The sequence below is a fragment of the Zootermopsis nevadensis genome, unplaced genomic scaffold (genome assembly GCF_977971745.1).
Source record: "Zootermopsis nevadensis isolate Lab colony 2312 unplaced genomic scaffold, Znev_1.0 Znev_ptg000016l, whole genome shotgun sequence".
NCBI classification, from domain to species: Eukaryota; Metazoa; Arthropoda; class Insecta; order Blattodea; family Termopsidae; genus Zootermopsis; species Zootermopsis nevadensis.
In genome coordinates, this window is record NW_028259148.1 from 10,790,221 (window position 1) to 10,813,006 (window position 22,786).

The 22,786-nt window shown below is 38.2% G+C and overlaps 1 protein-coding gene across 2 annotated transcripts; it reads left to right on the forward strand.

The window, feature by feature from the left end:
- The first annotated feature begins 6,271 nt into the window (after positions 1-6,271).
- On the forward strand, positions 6,272-14,476 carry LOC147873748 (fizzy-related protein homolog). 2 transcript variants are annotated; one of them, XM_087349912.1, is made up of 8 exons: positions 6,272-7,149; positions 7,587-7,844; positions 8,060-8,248; positions 9,711-9,935; positions 10,240-10,372; positions 11,096-11,259; positions 13,497-13,694; positions 13,818-14,476. In XM_087349912.1, exons 1-8 carry the CDS (start codon positions 7,129-7,131, stop codon positions 13,857-13,859), a joined length of 1,230 nt encoding a protein of 409 aa, XP_087206038.1. In that variant the 5' UTR covers positions 6,272-7,128; the 3' UTR covers positions 13,860-14,476. The 2 variants fall into 2 exon arrangements, with proteins under 2 accessions (XP_087206038.1, XP_087206037.1); XM_087349911.1 differs by lacking the exon at positions 13,818-14,476 and having other exon boundaries at positions 6,295-7,149; positions 11,096-11,321; positions 13,497-13,623.
- The last annotated feature ends 8,310 nt before the right edge of the window (positions 14,477-22,786 follow it).

Below are 22,786 nucleotides of genomic sequence, written 5' to 3' on the forward strand. Positions count from 1 at the left end.
GCCTTTGACACAGTGTGGATCGAAGGCCTCCTCTACAAGCTGACCGTCCTCAACTTCCCGTCATACCTGGTGAAAACCATCTCATCCTACCCTGCTTGCCGGACATTCCACACGTCCTTCCAGTTGGCCACGTCCGCACTTCGTGCCATGCGGGCCAGAGTCGTGCAGGGTGGACTCGTCTCCCCTGTGATCTTCAGTCTGTATGTCAACGACAAACCCACGTCGAGTTAGCGCAGTACGCGGATGACACGGCTGTCGTGACCACATCCCTTAGTCCAAAGCATCTAGTCGGTTATCTGGAGGCCTACCTCGGTAGACTTGAGCTCTGGCTCAGGGCCTGGAGGATTGCTATCAGCGTCTCGAAGAGCACCGCAGTTCTCTTCGTTAAGACCGGGAGACGCATCCATCAGCCCAGAGCGGTGCAGTTTCTCGGACAACTGATACAATGGGTCAAAAGAACGCAGTATCTGGGGGTCACACTTGATACTGGTCTTACCTGGTCGGCGCACGTCAACCAGGCGGGAAAGAGGGCGTGCTAGGCCCGCTCCTTAATAGGAGAAGTGGCCTGTCCATCGAGAACGGTGTGCTGCTCTACAAGCAGCTCATCCATCCCAAGATGGAATACCCATGCCCGATCTGGAGGTCGGCTGCCAGCAGCCAAGTCAGGAAGGTGCAAGTGTTAGAATCCAAGTAAAAGGTAACTCTGATGGTAGTGGAATGGCCTAATATGGAAATTGTTTTTGCGCTTCACCTGTTATTGTAAGAGAATTTAAATAAGCAAATTCAAATTGTTGCAAATGTAGAAACAAAAGTTGAATTTTACGTTTTTGTTGGAAAACATCACTTGAGAGGTCATGAGAATGCTATTACATCATATTTTATTTGTAGGTTTTTTGGAGATTGCATTGAAGAATATTTGGTTCGATATGGGAGTATTTTCACATCCTTGCTGGAGTGAGACATTATTGGGTAGTTTGAGCACCTGGTCAGCTGGCACCACGCAGAACTCTGCCCAGTCCCCATGCTCTTTTCAATCCCAACACCACTGCAGTGGTTGTAATTACCATGTGACATGCACCCACTGTAGTGTCCTTTCTGTCCTTACATCACTTCATTCTGTTTCAGTATCTTAATACCATGTTCTAGAACTTGTTCAAGAAAGTTTCATAGTTCCAGACATGTGTCAATACTTGAACCAAAGACAGGTAATGAAACATATGGTAAAAAAGGTTGTATAATGAGTTCTGTTGTACGAGGAGGAATTTAAATGCACAAAATTTTGCCAGGGTAACATAAAAAAAACAGAACTGGGGCAAACTTCTACCAAGCATATTTCCTATGTTTGTTATTGGTGTACTAACACCACCAGGTCTTTTTTATACCTGTTTGGATCCGCAGCAACATTGTAACCTTGTTCTCGAGTGAAAGACATCATGCCCCGCAGATGTCATCACTGCACTGAACTCTTGTCTGAAAATGACTGGCATTTCATGTCAACTAAATGTTCCCTGGAATGTGGAGAGACGTAGTTGGCATCTTCCGAGAGAGTGGCACAGCTAAGCATCCGAATCTGAAGAACAACTTTGATTTCTACTTTGTCTGTAATGAGGATTCTTTACACAAGAATACCTCATAATAAGCATTCAAGATGGATGGAATGCATACAAATGGTAAATGTTAGCATGTGTCACAAGTGAGACCTGCAGTTTAAATTAAGAATTAAATAAATTACCTCTTGTGGTAAGTGGTCTTTTCAAATTTTGTACATGAATTCAGATGTTTCATATGTGCAGATTGTAGAAAGTGATCAAAGAGTCGTGTGACCATATTAAAATATTTATTGATGATTGCAATTCAGTACAAAATGAGTGAAGTAATTAACATGTATTATGACTCTGACTATACAAGAGCCCTCGCAGGTCGTATGTTGTAATATGCTGGCACCAGTCCATCCATCCTTTTTCAGCAGTTGATGTCTTTTTCACAGCATAATGTTTATTCATTGTGAAGCAGTACCTAGCATCTTGTTTTTACTTAACTTAGTGTTTAGGGATACATATTCTGAGTCTCCTGTGCCAAAAACAATTGACAATATCACATTTGGTGAACTGTTTCCATGGCACAGGTAGTTTGCAGAACAGAAAGCAGTCTGCTGACCATCTGACACGGCTGGTAGGCCAGGAAAAATTCATTAAGCTTCATCTACTTCATTCTGCGAGATTTTGTTTATGGGTGAGTTGAATGAAACATGTTATGAATGTATTGTTGTTCTTCGTTTGGCATTTTCTGTCATTCTTGGACCTACAGCTAAGTGATAGAATTTTTTCTGCAAGTCTTTCCATGTCATCAAATTACACTGTAGTCAGGAAATAATCTGAAATGTGTTTAGAAAGGTGAAGAATGTAAAGAAACAGATTCTTTAAAAATGTAAATAGAGAAAATCCGTGTGAAATTTAGCAAATTGGTTTTTCAGTTTCTTGTGTGAATTTTGCAAGGGAAAGCAATAAACAACATTAAATTTTACAAAATATTACATGTTTCTAATCCAGTTGTCTACACTACAATATGATAGTCAATTTTGTTATTATGAATTACTTTCTTGTGAAAGTTTCAATGTAAAAATGGAAACCAAATTATCATGGTACATATTTATGATCACTTTAAAACATAAGCCACATTATGGTGAACATGAATGGGGTCCTTGACCATTTTCAAATAGATAGAATGTGAGAAAGAGCAAGAGGTGATAACTGGGGGGTGGGTGGGAATAAGAAAAAATGCTTACTTGCAAAGAATTTACAAATTAATAAACAGAGCAACAGATCTGTTGAATGCCATTTCATACACTTCTGAAATATTCTGCATAATACGTTGTAGAATGTATGAACTGTAGTTTATTACGACTGTTAGCTCGCATGTGCCACCTTAAAAATGAAGGTTGTTGAATGTAGTCCTCAGCTGGTGGATGGATTGGTTTAAAAGCTGGAGATGCATTAGTCTGCTATGAGATATATGAAGATGAATAACAAGAGATTAAGTGGAATCCAAGATTTTGAAAGGTTATGTGTGGTGTAATGAAATTCACATTTTATCATGTCAGAAACCCAAAGCAGAGATTCCAAAATTTGACCTCCTACAGAAAAGTTTTCAGGAACATACATACCTAGTAATTTTGACGACTGTACTCAAAGTCATGTTTGCCTTAGAAACGCCCATAAATAACTGCATAATATTACAGAAATTTATAACCGAAGATTTTGCATGACAAGAGATTTTTAGTAATCACATGCAGTTGTAAAACAGGGAATTGATGTGGATGCTCCTCAGTATATAAGGAACTTCATCATTGTACATACAAAATATTTTTAGAAGCTAAATTTATTCTGCATATGCAGAAAATAATTAAGTGTGAGGATGGAATGAATATGGCTATTCACAAAAATAGCTAGAAGCTGCACTTACAAAGTCACTGCATTGGGTTCAATTTCCATAGGAAATAAATGGTGAAAGCATAGTCATTACTGGAGGGGGTTGGAGGTAAAGCTCCATGCATTCTTAACCTTGGCAGTAGAAGGGGGCAAGGGGTCAACTTCATGCCACAGCTGCCTTAAGCCTGAGAAAAGAACCCTGGTATTCAATGGATTGGATGGGAGGTAGGGTGGGCCCCACATCCAGACTGGACATTGTGACAAAGAGAAAAATTCCTTCCTAGCCCAGTCATCAGCCTGCATCTCAGTCACTATACTGACTCATGAAACGGTACCATTTTTCATATATTATTTTGATCACTTCTGCAGAACCATCACAGCCATCATACAAGTGTGCTTAACCATTGATGTAGGTAATATTACCAAACATGTAGTATTCTGTGTGATGTAGAAATATGCTTTCTGTGGTAAATTGTCTTCCTGATATGGTTATTAGGTGGTCAAGAAGTCTCTTTGCTTTCTATTCTGACAAAAATTCTCTATGCACTTCTAATATTTAGCCACAATATTTCCTCATCTATCTTAATTTAATTATGGTTACATTATTAAGTGAAGAATATAAATTATGAAACTCCTTGTTATGTAATTTTCTGTACTCCATTCTTATTCTCCCCCCCCCCCCCCCATAGGTTCCCTGAGCACTTCTTATTCACTGTACACTCATTTCCTATCAGAGCAACAGAACTCCACCCCAAATTATTCTTGCTAATGTAGGAAGGAGGAGTTGTAGTTAATTGAAAGCATGGTTATGAAACAAGTAACTAACTCCGTGGAACAGAATCCTTCTGGAGAAGCTGGTAGCTGAATTAGTTAGGATGTTTCCTGTCCTTTGTGGAACCCAAAGAATTTGTTGCCATGTTTGCAAGAGCATATCAACAGTCTGTATCCTAAGGCAGATGAAACTAATTCATGCTCCAAATACTATTTGGTGCAATTTTGTAGAGCTTCCTGTTTCATTCCTCTTAGGGCCAGATATTCTCTTAATCACCATGTTTTCAATCATCCTCAGTTTGTGTAGTCTCAGTAGTTTGACACACAACTTTCACGCCCATTCACTACAGCCAGTAAAAGTATAATTTTGTATATGTAATCTTCACATTATTAGATTACAGATGGAAATGCAAAAGATTTTCAGCTGCATGGTAGTAAGCAAGCTATAATTTTGTCCTGAATACAGTTCTGATTTAATACTGTCATTTTTAAATGTTTGAACTTTGCCACATTTTCAAAGTATTTATTACAAGCAGCTTCTTATGACCCAGAGAAAAATAACCACTGGTTATTCTTATTAATAATACATAGCAGAATAAAACACCTACCAGAGTGACTGGTCTGTTTGAAATTTCAAAGTTTCAAATTTACTTGAAGTGTCTCTTTCATTGTAATACATTTTTCATCACTCCTGTGTGTAAATGATGAAACAGAAAAATATTATTCATATGTATAGCTGATAATTTCATGTATGCATATACTCCACAGTTTGTTAATTGGAGGCTGGCACTGCTACTGGAAATTATGGAAGTCACTGATGTAAATTGTATTTGTACACTCTGTGCAACAAAAATCTAGTGCTTGAAAGCATACAGCTGCTTTAAGTTCCAATAATATTTGTCAATATACAGCTAGTCTGTATCTCCCATTAATTACGTTTATTTATGCCACATGCCTGTTAAGCAGAGAGACCAATATGTCGCCTAATTTGAAGGAAAGTGTGGCTTAATATTAATAATTATTCTAGGACATGTGACCAAGTTCCACAGCAGATCGGAGGTGATGAACGTACTTGACTTGGCCATCCACATTCTCTGGTAGTGAGTTGAGAATCTAATTGCGTCTGTACTGAGATAAGATGACTGTTTGTGTTGAACCTCAGGGATTCTGGGCATCCTTTTACAGAATTCAGGCCTTAAAAATTGGACTTTTCAGGGCTAAGATACTAACACAACAGGACGCAACCCTTGAAACTACATTTGACATGTTCTGTGAAGTTTAATTGAAAGTTCTCAAGTTTAAGCATTTATTCATATTTACAAATTTAAAACCCCACTTAATGCATAAAAGTACTTTTGTAAGGCAACATGGGCCTGCCTACAGAATGTTTAATTTTGTCTTACTTTCATATGTAGTAGCTTGAAAGTACACATGCGAGGTAGGAAATCAGCTCACTTATCCAGTTTCAGAGGTCCTTGCTGCCTCCATCATCATGGTGATAATGGAGGAAGCATGGATCTCTGAAATGTCAGTAAACTTCTACCAGACTACACAGCACAACAGTGAAGACAGCAATCTTCATATTTAAAATTTACTGTCCACAGGCTTATATCACAAACTTGCCCAATTCCTTCTTCATTGTTGTCAGCCTCAGGTAAAAGTTCATTTACATGTCTAGAACTGTCTTAAAACCCTGGTGATTTGACCTGACAACTTGGGTTTCACCATACTGACCCTAGTGGTATACTTACCAACATCTCAGATGCCAAAACATGGAAGTCCATAACGTTAGTAAAACAAAAATGGGGGTTGCATGTAGGCAGGATAACTGATCTCCTTAGTGTGGACACTGGCACACAGTACACCCATTTTTGCTCCTTTGTAGAGTGGCAGTTTATAGGGTAACATTAGTTTATTCAATAATGGCACAAGTAAGAATAAGGAAAACCATATTATTTAATGTATCAATCCACAATTTTTCACATGTATATTGAGACAAACTGTAGACTGAAAATTGCCCTCTCAAAAATTATCAAATAATTCTCTGATGAAAGGTTCACTAATAAAAGCTTCTGCTGGTATTGTCCCAGTTGCATTCATCAAGACACTTTCTTGCCCACTGCTTATTCATTCCAGTCTCAGCAGCAAGACCTTCCACCATCCGCTGCTTCATTCCATCATCTATAAGTTTAACCTGACGAGATGTTGCAGCTAGAACTGATGTAGGAGGTGTGGTTGGCAGTAACCAGAATGACAATCCTGTGTCCCATGGATCCTGCCTGATGGTATCCTTCCATCTTCGTATGACCATCGCAAACAATTTCTGCAAGTAAACTTTGAAGTCTGCAGCAGCAAAGAATAGGTTCATTCATAACCCAAGTGTAAATTTTCTTTGTCGTTCTGATAGCTTTGTTCGTTATTGCACTGCTTAGTGGTGATGAAGGCATTTTGACTGTAGTCGTGTGTGTCTCTGGTGTATGAGCTGAGGACGATTCTAGATTTTACTTGCATTCTGGTTTCTAATACATGAAGTGTGCAGTTGAGTATAAGAATTTTTCTCTGATTTAAAAGTGTGTTACATATTTCCATACTGGTGACATTTCAGGTTCTCATGGCAGCAGGTAAGGAAATTAGTGTCCTCTGGAGGTTGCACCATGTAGTCTGTTCGAAGTTTGACAACATTTCAGACGCACATTCGGCCTTCTTTGCTCTGATGATGAAGGCAGCAAGCACCTCTGAAACGTCTGTGGACTTCCGCGATGCTACTTGGCACAGTGCCCCAGAAGACAGTTATCTTCATATTGTATATTGTTCTCTCAGTTAGTTGAGAAAATGTGGTTAAAGGAATTGTGAGATTTTACAGGCATCTTTTCCTTACTTTCAGACAGGCGATCGGTTTATTCGGCCACGCTATGGCAACAGATGGCGGATGAAGTTTGAGATGAACACAGTAAGTGTTTTTCATTGAGTTATGATTTTTGTGACTTTTTAAAAGTAGTGGATAGATGAAGTGAGTATGCTGTGCTGAGGATGAGATCAATTTATGTTCATGACAGTACTTTATCAGATATGTAAATGAACCTTTATCCACAAAAATTGACTACCATTGCACTGTACAAAAATGTTATCAGATTATCAACTTGAGGACATAAGCAGTGCTGCATGCCCTGTAATTAATTTACTTTTTTTCTGTTTGGACATGGAGTTAGTGTTTCATACCGTCATTTAAAACTGCTATTTGTGATGTACTTGTATAGCTCACTTCCCATCAGGTCTTTTGCATGAAGTTGTCAACTCCCCATTGTCTATAAGCTTTATGAATTTCTCTTAAGATAAGCAAGTTGTAGAAATGTCACTGAAATTTGTGTCTGTTTTTAAATATATGAGTCTGGCCAGAATGGATTTACTACGAAAGAGGCTCGTGAAAATGGTGGCGGAGGGAGTGGGAGATTGGCATACACATGTTTGCTGATAAACGAACTTCTTGGCGCCAACATTCAAGATCTTAGAGACCAATGTGATGAGAGAAGAGCGCTCATTCCAGGATCAAATATCTTTTCCTTGTCACCACTTAGTGCACAGAGCCAAAAGTTGCTTAGTGCACCGAGAAGGTCAAGGAGGAAAATATCACCAATACCCTACAAGGTTAGTCATATTTTGTATTAGTTTTAATCTTCAAAAATCCACAAATGAAGTGTCTGTTGTGACTTCGTGATCAGCTGTTCTGCCAACACAAGCCACGAGACAGTGATAGAGTGTTTATTATAAAATAGTTATAATATTCTTCTTCTTTATATTAAGCATTGAGAGTTTCATGTGCTGTACTACCTTATTTGAATTTTATGTCTTTTCTGTTGAAGATGTTGGATGCCTTTTATCTCCAAGATGACTTCTACCTCAATGTTATTGACTGGTCTTCAGAGAATGTGTTAAGCGTGGGATTAGGAACTTGCATATATCTTTTTTGTGCAAGCACAAATCAGGCTGGAAGGCTGTGTGATTTATCTGGAGATGGCACCTCTGTAACTTCAGTTGCATGGAATGAACACGTAAGTATTGGCCAGACTATTTTTACTCAGGTCGTTGAAAAGTATTTCTGTTAAATTTGAATTTGGTTGTAAGATTTGAGGTTTTCACAGCGGTGATTACGAAGTTTTCTGTATTCTGGGTTGTTGCGCTGTGTAGTATTCATCGCCTTGATGACGGAGGCAGCACGCCCTCAGAAACGTTGGTAAACATCGACCATACTACATAGCGCAACAACCCAGAAGCTAGAAATCTTGTATTTAGTTATTGCTGTGTTTGTTGTTAATCTTAAAGTATGTGTTGTGCATAAATACATTATTAATTGTATAGGAAAATTATCATGTAGTGCGTAATGTTGATGCAGCCTATGGTCACCCGCCACTAGAATACTATTTGACATAATTGTTGGTTTACAATTAACACATTTGTTTATTGGAGAGCAGGTCCTGATATTAGGTGGCCAATATTTCTTGAGCTTTGCATAGCCTCTTCCCGTTTAACACTCTACTACTGTGCTTTTTATACCATGTTATTGGAGGTTGTGTTCAACTGTAGCTAACATATGACTTGTGGACTTTGCCCTTGAAGTTAGAGCAAAAGAAGGTCCCTTTCTTATACAGCAACATGGGATCAGGAAGGGTTGTTATCTGTTGGAGTAGACTTTTTATTGCCTGTCATAAAGTAACTTTCCTCAGGCTTGTCTCATGCCCAGTAAGTCTGTGGACTTGTGTTCTTAATTCCGAAAGTTGCCAAAGTCCCCATTTTGGCCTCTTGTTGTTGCTGCTGCAATTCTGCTTCTGCTCGTCTTCCTTGTACCCATCTCAAATCAGTGTCAGCTGCTAGCCCCATTTCTGTGGGTGCTTTCTGCTTTTCATTTTATGTTTTGTGTCCATGACAAAGGAAACACCTTGTTATTTCTGAAGTTCACTGTTGTGTGCATTAGAAGAAATCTGAAGAATTTGGATTTCTTGTTGCAAACTTCCTGGAGGAAGGTGGAGAAGAATTGTGTCCTCCGCCTGCCAAGTGAGGGAGACCAAGCCCAAAATTTTAGTGGTTTGTCTTATAGAGATTTTTGTTGTGAGGTAGTCATATTTATTTCAGGATACATGCATTTGTCTGTATAACTTTGGCTTGTGGGTGTTTAGTGTTAACAGTAATTTTTGCAAACATTACAGTTACACACATTCAAGGTGGGTATGAGATGGGGCCAGTTACGAGGGCGTTATTTATATAGCCTACTCCATCCATGAAGACTTGCAAAGAAAAATGTATTTGTCTGTATTCTGATGTACCATGATGTCATAATTTTATATAAATGAAATATTATTGCCATATTCTTCAGTGGCTGTAGATAATAGGTAAGAATTTGCATATTCTGACCAGGAAATGTTACCGAACAGATAACACATCAAATCACCTCTGACATAATTTAGGACTGACTCTTATTATTGGACAAATTTATGACCTGGTGTATTGTATTTGTAGGGAAATTTGGTAGCAGTTGGCACACATCATGGCTACGTGCAGGTCTGGGATGTTGCTATAAATTCCCAAGTTAATGAGCTGCTGACCCATCCAGACAGAGTTGGATCGCTTGCTTGGAATGGTGATGTTGTGTCGTCAGGAAGTCGGGATGGACTTATCTTACAATGTGATGTGAGAACTCCTAGTCTTGTGCCAGAGAGAAGGTTGCTTGGCCATCGACAAGAGGTAAGTAGGAAATCATTTAAGTGTTATTACTGCAAAACAGATGTAATATTTTTCTGGATTGTTAAACCATGTGGACTGACATAGATACCAGAGTTTTGGAGACACATACATACAGTCTCCATCTTGAGCTCTGAAGATAAAGACATTTCATCTCCGCATCGCATCATGACCCAGAAGAACAGCATCAACATCTTCACCACGGTCAGAACCTCACATCTAATATTGTTATTATAGTTAGAGCTGAAAAATATGTTTTAAATTATTGTCATCAATTTCAATTACTATAAATATCCATTGTTTAAAGGTTTGCGGCTTGAAGTGGTCTCCAGACAAGCAGAGCCTGGCATCCGGTGGCAATGACAATCGCCTCAATATTTGGAATCTCCATTTGGATTCACCTGTGCAGACTTACACTCAGCATTTGGCAGCAGTGAAAGGTAGAAATCATTGTGTTTATCATCCGCATTTGTGATGGATTAAAATAAGATTCTATGAAGTGAATAAATATTGTTATTATATTGTCACGTGTTTGTGCAGTCTTTGATGCAGGAAAAATCATGCACTTAAAACCATAAGTGCTGGAAGAATCGGTTCCAATCATTGCCCGTAAATCACATTTATTTATGACACCATTTTTGTGGATATATTCCAAATGTGAAATAAAAAGAATGTTATGTTTTGGTTCATATTCTCAAAAAGATATTGATCGTGGAAGGGATTGATTGAAAACAATAGGAGCAAATTTTGTTTAATGCCATTATACCATGCCTTGAGCATTAATTGAAAAACTCCAGGTCATCTCCTCCTCCTCCCCCCCCCCCCCAAATTTTTTTTATGTAAATGCATTTCGTTTTCCTGTACTGTGTATAGTATTTGCTGCTTCACATGATTCGTAATTGAGTGCTGGAATGGAAAATTGAGAAGAGCGTAATATAACTGATACAAGTTCATGGTTTCTCCAATATGGTGCTCATATTCTTTGGATGTCATTGATTTCACTGTTCTGCGCAGCATTTATAATTTGCAAAGTAAATTTCTTCACATTTCTCATCTCTGCCTCCTTCATTCTCTTTCTTTATTTTAATATTCTATGCAGCATGATGTATCAAACTGATCATTTGGACACAATTCTTAATATACAGAAATACATTTATTTTCAGCTATTGCCTGGTCCCCGCACCAACGTGGACTCTTGGCTAGCGGTGGAGGCGCAGCTGATCAGTGTATTCGTTTCTGGAACACACTCACAGGACAACCAAAGCAGTGTGTGAACACTGGATCTCAAGTCTGTAATCCTGTCTGGTCTAAACATTCCTCTGAACTGGCAAGTTCTTTGCATGTCGATGTGATCTGCAATTTGTACTTGGAACGATATTGTTGATAGAAGTAAGATATATTATTATTATTTTTTTTTTCTTCGGATAGTGAAGTATTTGTAAAATAGAAGATTAAATTTAAATATATATTGTGTTCACCTTAACATTTTATATATTATTTAGTGTTCTGTCTGACGACAGGTCCATATGAACAGGATCCTTCCATCCTTTTCTCGGACTGGGACCTGTTCATATATGTTCTTGGCAGATGATCCAGAAGTGGTTTGCCATTGCCTTCTTCTGTGTGTGAATGGAGTAATTGTTGGGATGCCACGGAGGAAAACTCCGTGTTGCCTAGACCACGGCCTTGCCCAACACAAGTTATAAATTCGGGCACCGCAAAAATAATTTTGAAATGCCATTTGCCTCAGGCATAATTTATAAAATCTGTACATTTGTACTTTGATGAAGATTGCACTTAATGTAACCATAAAATTATAACTGTGAAGTCGTCTCCACTTGGGACGCTTCCTTGCCTTCACCCTGTGTTGGCAGTGTAAAAGGGCCAGCTTTACATCAAATAAGTTTTCATTAGGTTAATACTTGTCGTTTACAGAGGAATTAACAGGGTTTTCATTCATCCACATCTCTCAGATTTTGCTTATGAACTGATGTCTTCAAATTTTCCAAAAATAAATTCTTGGGAAATGAAGTGTACCGTACCCCCCACTGTGGTTCAGAACACTCAGTAAACTTTAGGGACCCTCTTAGTAATCACCGTTTTGGTTGCGGTATGGAATCTGCCCTGTGGTTGCCTCAGACTTGCCCAGAGTTAGCAGAGACATTGTAAACCAGGAACATTTAAATGATGAAGAGCTGAATTTTCCTTTTCCTAGAATACCTTTCGGGATAGCTCAGTCAGTATAGTGACTAGGTACGGGCTGGACGACCGGGGTTCGATCCCCGACGGGGGCAGAGGATTTTTCCTCTAGCCTCTGTGTCCAGACCGGCTCTGGGGCCCACCCAGCCTCCTCTACAATGGGTACCGGGGGTCCTTCCCCGGGGGTAAAGCCGGCCGGGGCGTGATGCTGACCACTCACCCCCATCTAGTGCCGAGGTCAAGGAAGAGAGGAGCTATACCTCCACTCACCCCAAAACGCCTACATGGCGTATAGTGGGACAAACTTTTTTTACTTTTTAGAATACCTTTGGTGTGCGCGATGTACCAATGCGTGTTTCCTAGGCATGTTTGAGTCCGTGCAGAGGACCTGATAAGTTTTCTTTGTACTACCATACACTTACAACAATAGACGTTTGGCATGTAAAGTACTCTGTTTGAGGCTACTCCATAATTGTACTCTGCAATCTGTAATACCAACATGACATGGTACAAGTTGTGAGGTAGCTGGATTACGATCTACAGTGATGCCAATATCCATTATCCTGTGCATTAACTGATGATGTCATTGTTTGCATCATTACCTGTTAATGAGAATGGCTGACAAATTTTCAAGGAATTTGGTATGGATGTTATTCCAGATTGTTACTGTAACGTTCTACTTTGTATAAATTCGTGTGGATTAGTCTTATTAATGTGGTAGTGTGGCTTGGCATGGAGCAAGGCAAGTTCCCAAGGATGCTGGTGTCAGCTTAAACATGCTCAGCTAATATGATAGATAATACGTCCATGAGGCTACAACTTGTTTCATAAGACTATCACATTTATTTCTAACACTAAGTTCTACATAAATTTTACATTTAATTTAAAACATTACTTTCTTAATTTAGGCTAATTCACTTTATCCTTAGTATATTCTAGTTACGAAATTTTGAATATTTATTCATCCACCCGTACTAAACTTGGATACGTCTCCTCAGCGCTTACCTGTTAGAAGTAGCCCAATCAGCTGCACCTTGCCCATCTTGATTCTAGTAACCTCCTGCTATCTTCGAAGTTTCGGCCCATCTGCTCTAGATCTCACTTCAACTTCCTTTCACAACCTTTCCGTTAGCGTTTTCCCACATTATTTTGCTGACTCCTAATGGCTACATCTGCATTTTTTCATATCCTGAGAATAAGGTGAACTAGCCTTGCTGCTTTACTCTAGACAGGAAATGAATCAACAGATTTCTACATGCAAAGGTCTACTATACTTACTTCTAACTACATTCAATTCTCTACATTCATAATTCACTACATTACTTTTGATTCTATGTTTTATGGAAATTTAATTGTTTGTTGTAGGTTAGCACCCACAGTGACTCCAAATACAACACACACATTTGGAAATATCCATACATGTCACGGGTTGCAAATCTCACTGGCCATTCATCTGGAGTGCCGTATCTTGCCGTGTCTCCAGACAGAGAAGATATTGTAACCGGCACTGGGGATGAGACTCTGCGATTCTGGAAAGTGTTCAGTAAAGATCGTTCACGGAAGGTAAGATGTTTAACTTATTCATTGGGAGGGGGAAACTTGTATCTTGTAATGTTAACATTTTTTAAGGTTACATTTGTAGACATTTATAAAAATGTTTGATGTGATTTTCATCTCTTGTTTCAGGAGAAGAAATCAGTCCTAGACCTCCTCACCGCCATCCGGTGAAGAATATGATTGTTATGTTCAAATTAGTTTTGTTATATTTGTTTTTTCAAATTAATTGTGTTGATTTTTTATTTTCAAATATATGGTTAGATAAGACTCATGTTTACTCTTTAATGCCATATACCCAGAAGTACATGGTTCTTAAATCTCTTTATAAGTAATCAGCTATTTAGCCTTTTTATATATATGTATGTGTATATATACAGAGTGAGTCAAAAGTATGTTTACAAACTTTATGTGATTGTACTGGCAGAATGCATGCCTGATGATTCGAGGAAACCCTGTTGCGTATGAATGAATCCGTCAACCTTGTGTACATTGTGCTCGGGCATGTGTGGAGAATGGAGGAGCAACCTTTGAGCATCTGTTACAAAGAAACATCCCTGTCCTTATCCTTGGCAATAAAGGCATACATCGAGACTTATTTTTGGCTATTATTTTGAAAAATAAGCATTTGCGGCCACATGTTCATAGAAACATTCTTTCCTATTTTTGATCCATTAATACACACACACAGTTTGTAAACATACTTTTGACTCAACCTGTATATGATTGTTTTTTCATTAAATTGTGTTGTATTTTTAATTTTAAATATATTATTTTATATATAAGACTCATCTTCACTCTTTTAATGCCACGTACCCAGAAAGAAGTACAAGATTCATAATTATTTTGATAAGTAATCAGCTTTTTGTTCTTTATATATATATATGTATATATATTAAAAAAATAGTAGAGTACTAATGTTTGAAGAAGGAAAAGGAAATAAGGATCTTACCTCACAATTCTTCATTGTTTCCTTTCACTTTTGTCTTTTATTATTTGTTTATTTCTCAGACAAATCCTCATTTGAAGTGATAAAGGGCCATTATCAACCACCCATACCTGCTGTACATGGAGTGTATGTATTGTAGCAATTATCAGGCGCATTATTCCATCATCTTGTCTGGTCTCATACAGTGTGTCTCACTAAATGTGGAATCCACTGTGACACTTGCCAGTGCAGCAGCAGGAAGCAAACTGCCAGGAAATGAGGTGGTCACAATTAGAACATAGCCATCACATGCTTGTGGGTGGGTTTTAACTTAATGGGACTCATATGGGCAAACTGTTTAATGTGATTTCATATTAGACCTACATAAAATGATGTAAAAATGCACCTGTTGATAGGAATGTGAATCCTTTATGTCATGCATTCATGGCTTAAATATATGTTTGTTTTCACAATTGTAAACGGTGTTGTTTACTGGTCACATTTGGTGCCCTGTGCCAGTGTAATGTTTGTTATTCTGCACTTTGAAAGTGTGCATTCTGTCTCATAAATGAAATTCTTGGCCACACCAGGTAAAGTTGAAAAGTTGATAATTTACTCATTAAGTTCTTGCTTTGTACGGAAATTAATTGGAATAACTGTTTAGTTCTTGCAGTTATTATAATTTAATTTGCAATATTTAATGTTCTTCTGCTGTTGTGTGAGTTAATGAGTTTACAGTATAATTAATTTTCTACCTTAGAGTAAGCTGTCATTACCAAAATATAAGCCTCTTTTGTTACCTGTCTGAAAACCCTTAGAATGAGATTTATTAGTAGTGCATGGCATTAACTTTATTCTCTGAAATCACCACTTTATGATCCAATAAAATAGTCTCAAATATCTTTGGAATAACAGAATGGAATGGCTATCCTCTGAGGTACAGATTTTTTCCTGTGAAGTTCAGAATAAATTTCCATTTTTCAAACTTCAACATATGACATATATGTTTGTTTCACGAGATGTGACAATTACATCCATGAAATGCCCCATAAAAGCTGTGTTTAATTACTTGCCCAATAATGGTTGCTGTTATGTTTGAAGCAGTCTTCCTGCATACCAATACACTTTGTGAAGCGGTTTATCCTCTGCTGGAAACGTTTCTGTAACTCCTCTTTAGGAATGCTTTTCAGGGTGGCCATTGCATGTCCCTGAAATTCTGTGGCCCCTCAAATGAGTTTTCAGTTTTTGGCATAGCCAGATGTGGTGAATCTGGTAGATGGTCCAGTTTCAACATCAATTTCTGGCCTAAAACTCGTAGACAGCAAGTGCATCATTACCAAGGTCATTGTCACGATGCGTAACTTTCAACAAAATCAAAGTGAACAGTTCTCCTGCGATCGAAAGAGAAGGGAAAAGGAACAAAATTTGTCTTCACCTTACTTTCCTGGAGTCCTTTATGTCACTGGCAGACACTCAACATTTTCATGGCAACAGCACCTTCAACCTCTGTCAACACCCGCACAGTAAGATAACTAAAATAATTTATGAATATAGGCCTGCAGTCACATAGTTGAAGGTTGCTTCTGAATCACAACATGCCCAAGAACTAATTTCTGGTTGATGATTATGAGGATAAAAATGAGATGAATATAACACAGCATGTCAAAATCAATTTTCATTGCCTTAGAATTCTTTGGTACACAGTTCCATTATTATAGACTCTTAATTACAACATCAGCTTTTATTTAATACACGAGCTGGAGTCCTTTCTTACTTTCTTCAATCCTTTCTTTCTTGTCTCATTCATCCCATACCTCATTTTTGAATGAGAGAGCGCAGTTGCAGTGTTATTACAAAGGCTGCATGCAGTCAGACTGTCAACTGGCTCTTAGTCTGTTAATGCTCAATGTGTTTTCATTCTAAGCACTTGAAAGAAGAGCATTCCACGAGAATTAACAGGTTGTGGGGGGACTGCATGCTATAAACTGTGAAGGCACTCAAAATTTTCCCTGTGCACGCAGTAGATGAAAGATAGATTCACTTCACATAAGTGCTTTACGTTGGCAGATCCCATGGCTACTTAAATTAATTATGCTGCAGGTCAGGAATGCCAAACTTGGGAATGTGGTAAGAGGGGGGGGGGGGGATAGAGATCGCTTAGTGATCGTTTTCGGACAGGAGGCAGCATGAATTCACAGAGGGACTTCATGGTCACATTTGAGATGCTTGATTTCTTTTGCCACATTTTGAATACACAGAGAAACTTGTCAAGGAAACCTAATGGAAAATAGAGATGAAGATGTGCACAAAAATTTGTACTGCATGGAGCATTCTTTTGGAGAGGCTGACAGCACGCTCAGCTAGTTAAAAAATTAGACCCGTATAAATATGCTAGTCCTTTTATGGTGAGGAGTTAGCATCCCACCTGATTTCCAGAGATCCTCCATTTCTGGATGCCTTCTCCTGCTACCAGAGGAAGTGCCATGCAGTGGGAAAAGATGACTTAACAAATTGGTATTGGTAATGTAAATTACATTAAGCTAATTCAGCTTCAGGTTCACTGTTGAACTTTACACATAATGAAGACATTTGTTTAATTTTCAGGGGCCTAGTCTGAATTTTAAAACAAAATACACTTTTATAATCATGTCTTAATGAGACATTGTTACTTATCTCTTACACACCATATTAATTAAGTTCCACTATATCTGAATTTACTCACTAATTTTTTACCTTTGTTATTAGTATTGCAGGCTTGTTCTTGCATAGCTCCAGTCCTGATGCCTAATGGATCATAATGAAGTGGAAATTCTCAGCAGTGTTGAACTTTGGGATGTGTTGAGTGATATTTCAGCTCCAGTTTTCAGATGTTGTGCCTTTGAAATTCAACTGATAATATTAATAGTTTATTTGAATCTATGCAATAAATGATGTTTTGTTATTTACCAGTGAAACATACACATGAATATAAACATTTTTGATAAATTGCTACATATTTGCCAATTTTTTCCATTTTTAAGTTCTTCCAAAACATGTAAGAAAACTAATGCAGTTAGAACTCCATTCTCCACTGTCTGCATTATTCAGAGTAAGATGCAAAACATTCAGAAACAGTTCCGTTACAATTTTCCATCAACCTAAACTGTCAGCAAATTACTATACTTGAGGTAATGTACTTTGTTTTCTATGGCACCATCTTTTGTCCTTCTCAGGAATAGAACGGATATGAGTGGAAATCCTGGAAGTGAAACTAAAATGTTAAGAGGATCATTCTTTAGAAACAATTGTTACTGATATATATCTTGGTGTTGAGGAAGTTTAAAAGGGGCAAGTGTCACACCAATCATAAGTAGCAAAGTGATGATGCTGAGAAGCAGAGGCAGACAAATGGTGGGTCGAATAACTGAAAAGAAACTGCAGCTGATACTCAGGAACATGAGAGTTAATACATAAGTTGAGTGCACAGTGAAAACATATCATAATAACGCTCGTAGAAGCAAACTTAATTAAGAGGGCAAAAGGTCTAGTAATTTCTGTTCCTGACCACTCACTTGCTGGTCAGAATTACCATTCCGTCAGCAGATGACTTTGTATGTTACTTTTAAGAAGCTTTAAGTGAACAGGTAATTTTTATATTAATATTGGTGTACAGTAAATATCTCTATGTATTCATTTTAAATTTACTTAAGTGTTACAATTTGATGTTTCTTAGAAGGTCTGGATGCAAGAACTTTATATGATGATGATGTGTTACACTTTGTTTCCTCTAGAAAGATCTGGACACTTGCTGGTTATTAGATACTAAAATGCAGTGGAATCTATGACTGATTTGCTGATGGTAATAATGAATGGACATTGCAAATGGCGTCATAATGCTGCAATGTTGTCTGTTGTTATAGCATAATTAAACAAATAAAGTTTCAATGAAATTACAGTAATTGAAGTACAGTCTTTCACAGCTAAGAGTTCTAACTCTGTGTTGCTGCTTCTCCAACTTGAACATGGCCTTTGCAATTGTTCCCTCCTTGAGAGCCTTAATTGCGTCTTCATACTGGCAAAAAAGAGTTTGTCTTGATGCCAAGTTTTTCATGGTCCAGATTCCTTCACACGCTAGGCGATGAAATTAATTACGCGTCATGGCGTATTAATATGAAGAATAAATGCAGATTAATTGCCTGACACCTCCTGCAATATATAATATATAGGCGGCTGATTCTTAATTGCATGCATTTCATTTAAGGATTGTGTTCTACTCCTTCCTAGAATCAAGCCAAGATAAAGCTCCTGTAATGATATGGTCAGAGCCTTGTTAGTGGCTGCAGCAATGAAGCATCAATTCAAAAGTAACATTTGGACAGGAATAACTGGTGATCACTTTATGAGTTAGTATTTCAACTCTTAGGGTGTCTTATTTCCATTTTCAACAGAATTATCTCAAATAATGTTGGCTGTACCATTGACAATGTAACAAACTGTGGTTTATGCATGGCAAAGCTCCTGTCCATTTTACCTGCAACATAAATCAGCTTTTAGACTCTTGTCACACATGCTGATGGATGAGATGAACCAAATCTGTGGTCTGATTTTACATCTACCAAATCCTACCTGTGGGGGCATCTAAAGGATGTAATTTACTTGGAAAGAGTCAACATGAAGGACTAGCTTTAGCATTTGATTCAGTGGCTGTGACAACAGATATTTTTCAGTGTACCAGAGCCACAGAGCTCAGCTACGCATTCAAAGTAACAGACGACATTTTCAGAAAGTTTTGTCAATACTTTATGACCATAAAAATACTGCTAAGGTATTTTTAAGAACAAAATTGAATGTGCTTCTAATAAGGTGTTTTACTTGTCTCATTTGATTTACTGATGCTTCCAGTTCTCACTAATGAAGAGGTTGCAACCCTATGTTTATAATAATTTTATGAGTTTGCTTTAAGAATAGAACACAATCATTTTGTTTGATGCATACATTTAAGAAGAACCAACTATTTGGCCATTTCTAATTATCTGCATATGTTACCCAAAACACTGATCTAGAAGACATCCTATTTTTATACTTCAGAAGAATTATATAAGTGCTTTTTGTTACAATTACCAATTAATTCATGTCATATATGCATTCACTTTCTCCTCCATTTGTATATTTTTACAATACCTTTTTATGTACAAACTATCACATAAAGTACCCTCTATCAATTTTATGTAGTAGGGTTATCTTGCATGAGGCATCTTTGCAGATTACAGACTTTTAAAATAATACCTGTTAATATAGCCACTCAGCCAAGAAGTGGAGGAAATATGCTTTAAAACTGAAATCAATATCCTTCTTCTCCATTTGTGCAAACCATTAAAAAGCAAATTTCCCACATGCCTGTTTCCATCACATTTACATTGGGAGAATAATAGGGACATGACTGGAACCTGCAGCAAACATTCTAGGTGTTGAACAGTGCAGCTTATTGTTTTCCTAATCATGTTGAATATTGTCAAAAGATGTTGTTGATGAGTAAATGACTGCTCTTTTCATGAATGGAAACCCAGTTATTCATCATACCCAACGCAATTCTAACCAGGCTCATACTTTGAAATATGGGGGTTGGTGTATGTAGTTGCATTACTGTGTTATTCATCATTTAATATTTTAAGGAGCTTTATCACATCATCTTCAAAATGTGTTGTCTTGGTACATAGATCTCTTTGTCATGTCCTACCCTTCTGTTTTGCATACCACCTCATCATGCTGAGTCTTCTATTAAAATACATATTTATGCAGTTATGAATGGCACAGTTGTATTTTAATTAAGAAATTTCAATGTTTTAGTTTAATTTGTATTTAAGTTGGTGTGCCTGTTGAATGTCTGGGTGGTATGAGAGAAAGCAGGAAAGTCAGAACTCTGGAAGAAGTGTCTGGAGTTCGATTTCCATCAAGGGCGATTCCTGTAGCTCCGAAACTAAGCGAGACAGAAGAAGAGTTTTTTGCTTCGTAGAGGAGATTTCGGAAACGAAGGCCTCGACACTGAGTTCGAGTCCCGACAAGGATGGTTTCTGTTGACGGGAAAGCACCCACGAGAAGAAATCGACGCCAAGGCAAAATTCTTTCGTTTCGGAGAGGAAATTACGGGGTCTAAGGTCACAGACACGAAAACAGTCCTCTGTTCGAGTCTCTGTTAGGATGTTTGTTTCTGAGGTAATTTTATGGGCGTATTAAACGACGCACGTTCAATGATGAGGCCTGTAAGCTACCGGGTGTTTCCGAATTAATCTGCAGATTTTGTGTGGTTATAGTAGCCCATAATTTTTTATTTATTCGTAGTTTATTTAACGACGCATTTTCAATAGGCGTAGCACAGGAGCATTAAATCCATTGATAAATCCTATTTTATTGTTTGGAAACACAAAACTAGCTTCATTTTGTATTACTGCCGACTAACACGGATGCCACCAGATGTCTCAAAAGTAAAGTGCTGTACAATTTGTAGGGTTACCCAAATATTAGAAAAGTTTTTGTGGTAATATAATTTACCGCATTCGACCAGCGGCTGAATAAAGCACGTTGTTTGGAAATGGTTTTGAGGAATTGCTAAGGAATTTGCCTTCGATAAGGTGGAAATTGTCTCGTTGTAGAAGATTCGAGCAGAATATCGCTTGGATAACCTGTCTGCTTTGTCTTGAGTACTTCGAGGTTTTACTTTCGTTAAGTTAGAGAATTTTCTGGTGTTGATTCCGATTCTGCCTCAGATAATTCGTTGATGCGATAATTGTTCCTGTGCTCAAGCGTCATCTTCACGCTTCGGCCTGCTTGACCCTCGGTGGTCAGGGTATACCAGGCTAGGTGGGCCCCAGAAACAGACTGAACCCAGAGAGAGGGAGGGAATTTCGCCCCGTAGTCCACACAAAACTAGGATCGCGATCGACTATGGCCGCCAGATACGGAGTGTTTCGAATACGCATTCGCGGACAGCCGATAAGGGGTGATTCTCGGACTTGTGGGTTGTCGCGGGGCTAACAATTACCGACTGTGAGAATAATAAATTGTTCCGAAATGGTGGGCGTGGCCTCTGACTGGTCAGAGGAGCAACAAGGAACGACAATCGAACTGTGGGACGCTGAAGAGACAAACAGCAGAAGGCAGAAGCTCGCCACGAAAATAGTAGTTTCGATAATTTGGTTTATCGGTCAATTCTTACTTTCTGTGAAGTCACAGGCTTCCCGCCCCCGCTGGAACAGTTTCAAAATTTCTTCTTTCCTTCAAGGGATTCTGACCTGTTGTCAGTTTATTGTCGCGTAAGGAAGTGAATTTGCGATTCGGTCCGTCCCTCGCTGTGAATTCGCTGTTTGGTGAAGTGTTGAAGTGGTTTAATTGTCTGCATATCAAGAACGAATCAATGTTTCAGCTGCTTTCGATCTCGAATTGATAAGAAAATGTTTACAGGGAAGTGAGCTGAGTTTATCCAAACAAAATTATTCTTAACTTACTGGGAAATACAATTACTAAAACAGGGATTAGAATAAACTTCCAAGTTAACAAGACGAAAAATTCCGTTCACTGGGTGCAGTAATTGATTTGTCGCGAAATTAACTGTAGTGTGAAATATTACGTGTAGCCGAAAACGCCTGGGATGGACGTTTTCGAATATTTATTTTTGTGTATGTGTTCAGTATTTTACGTCCTTTAATGACAAGACGTTGAGATATTATTAATTGTTTATTTAATACAAATTTAGCTCGGCTTTTATGAGAATGTATTCGAAACAGATTTATAATGTTATCGTCAGTTTCGCATTGCGTCACACAGTTCCAAAAGGAGATTCCACGCCATCTGTTGTTGTCCAGACCGTAACGAATAGGCCTAGGTCATTATCAACGGCGTATTAGTTGTTGGCGATAAGAAGTTGAAAGGGCACAACTGCACTGACCAAAAGGCGACAAACCCAAAAGCTGCCATTGTTGTGGACTTCAAGGTTGTACTTAACGAGAGACTCCGCTCCAGGTGGTGAAGTTATTTCCTGGTTCTTTTAAATAACAGTACTGCCACTCTAAACGATAATTGTGAAAATGGTCCATATTGTGTATTGAGCACGTTGCACCAGTGCGTCATGTTGTCAGTTCCCTGTTACCTGAAGACGGTCATTGAAGCCAAAGCATCTTGTAACAATACGTGCTTGTTA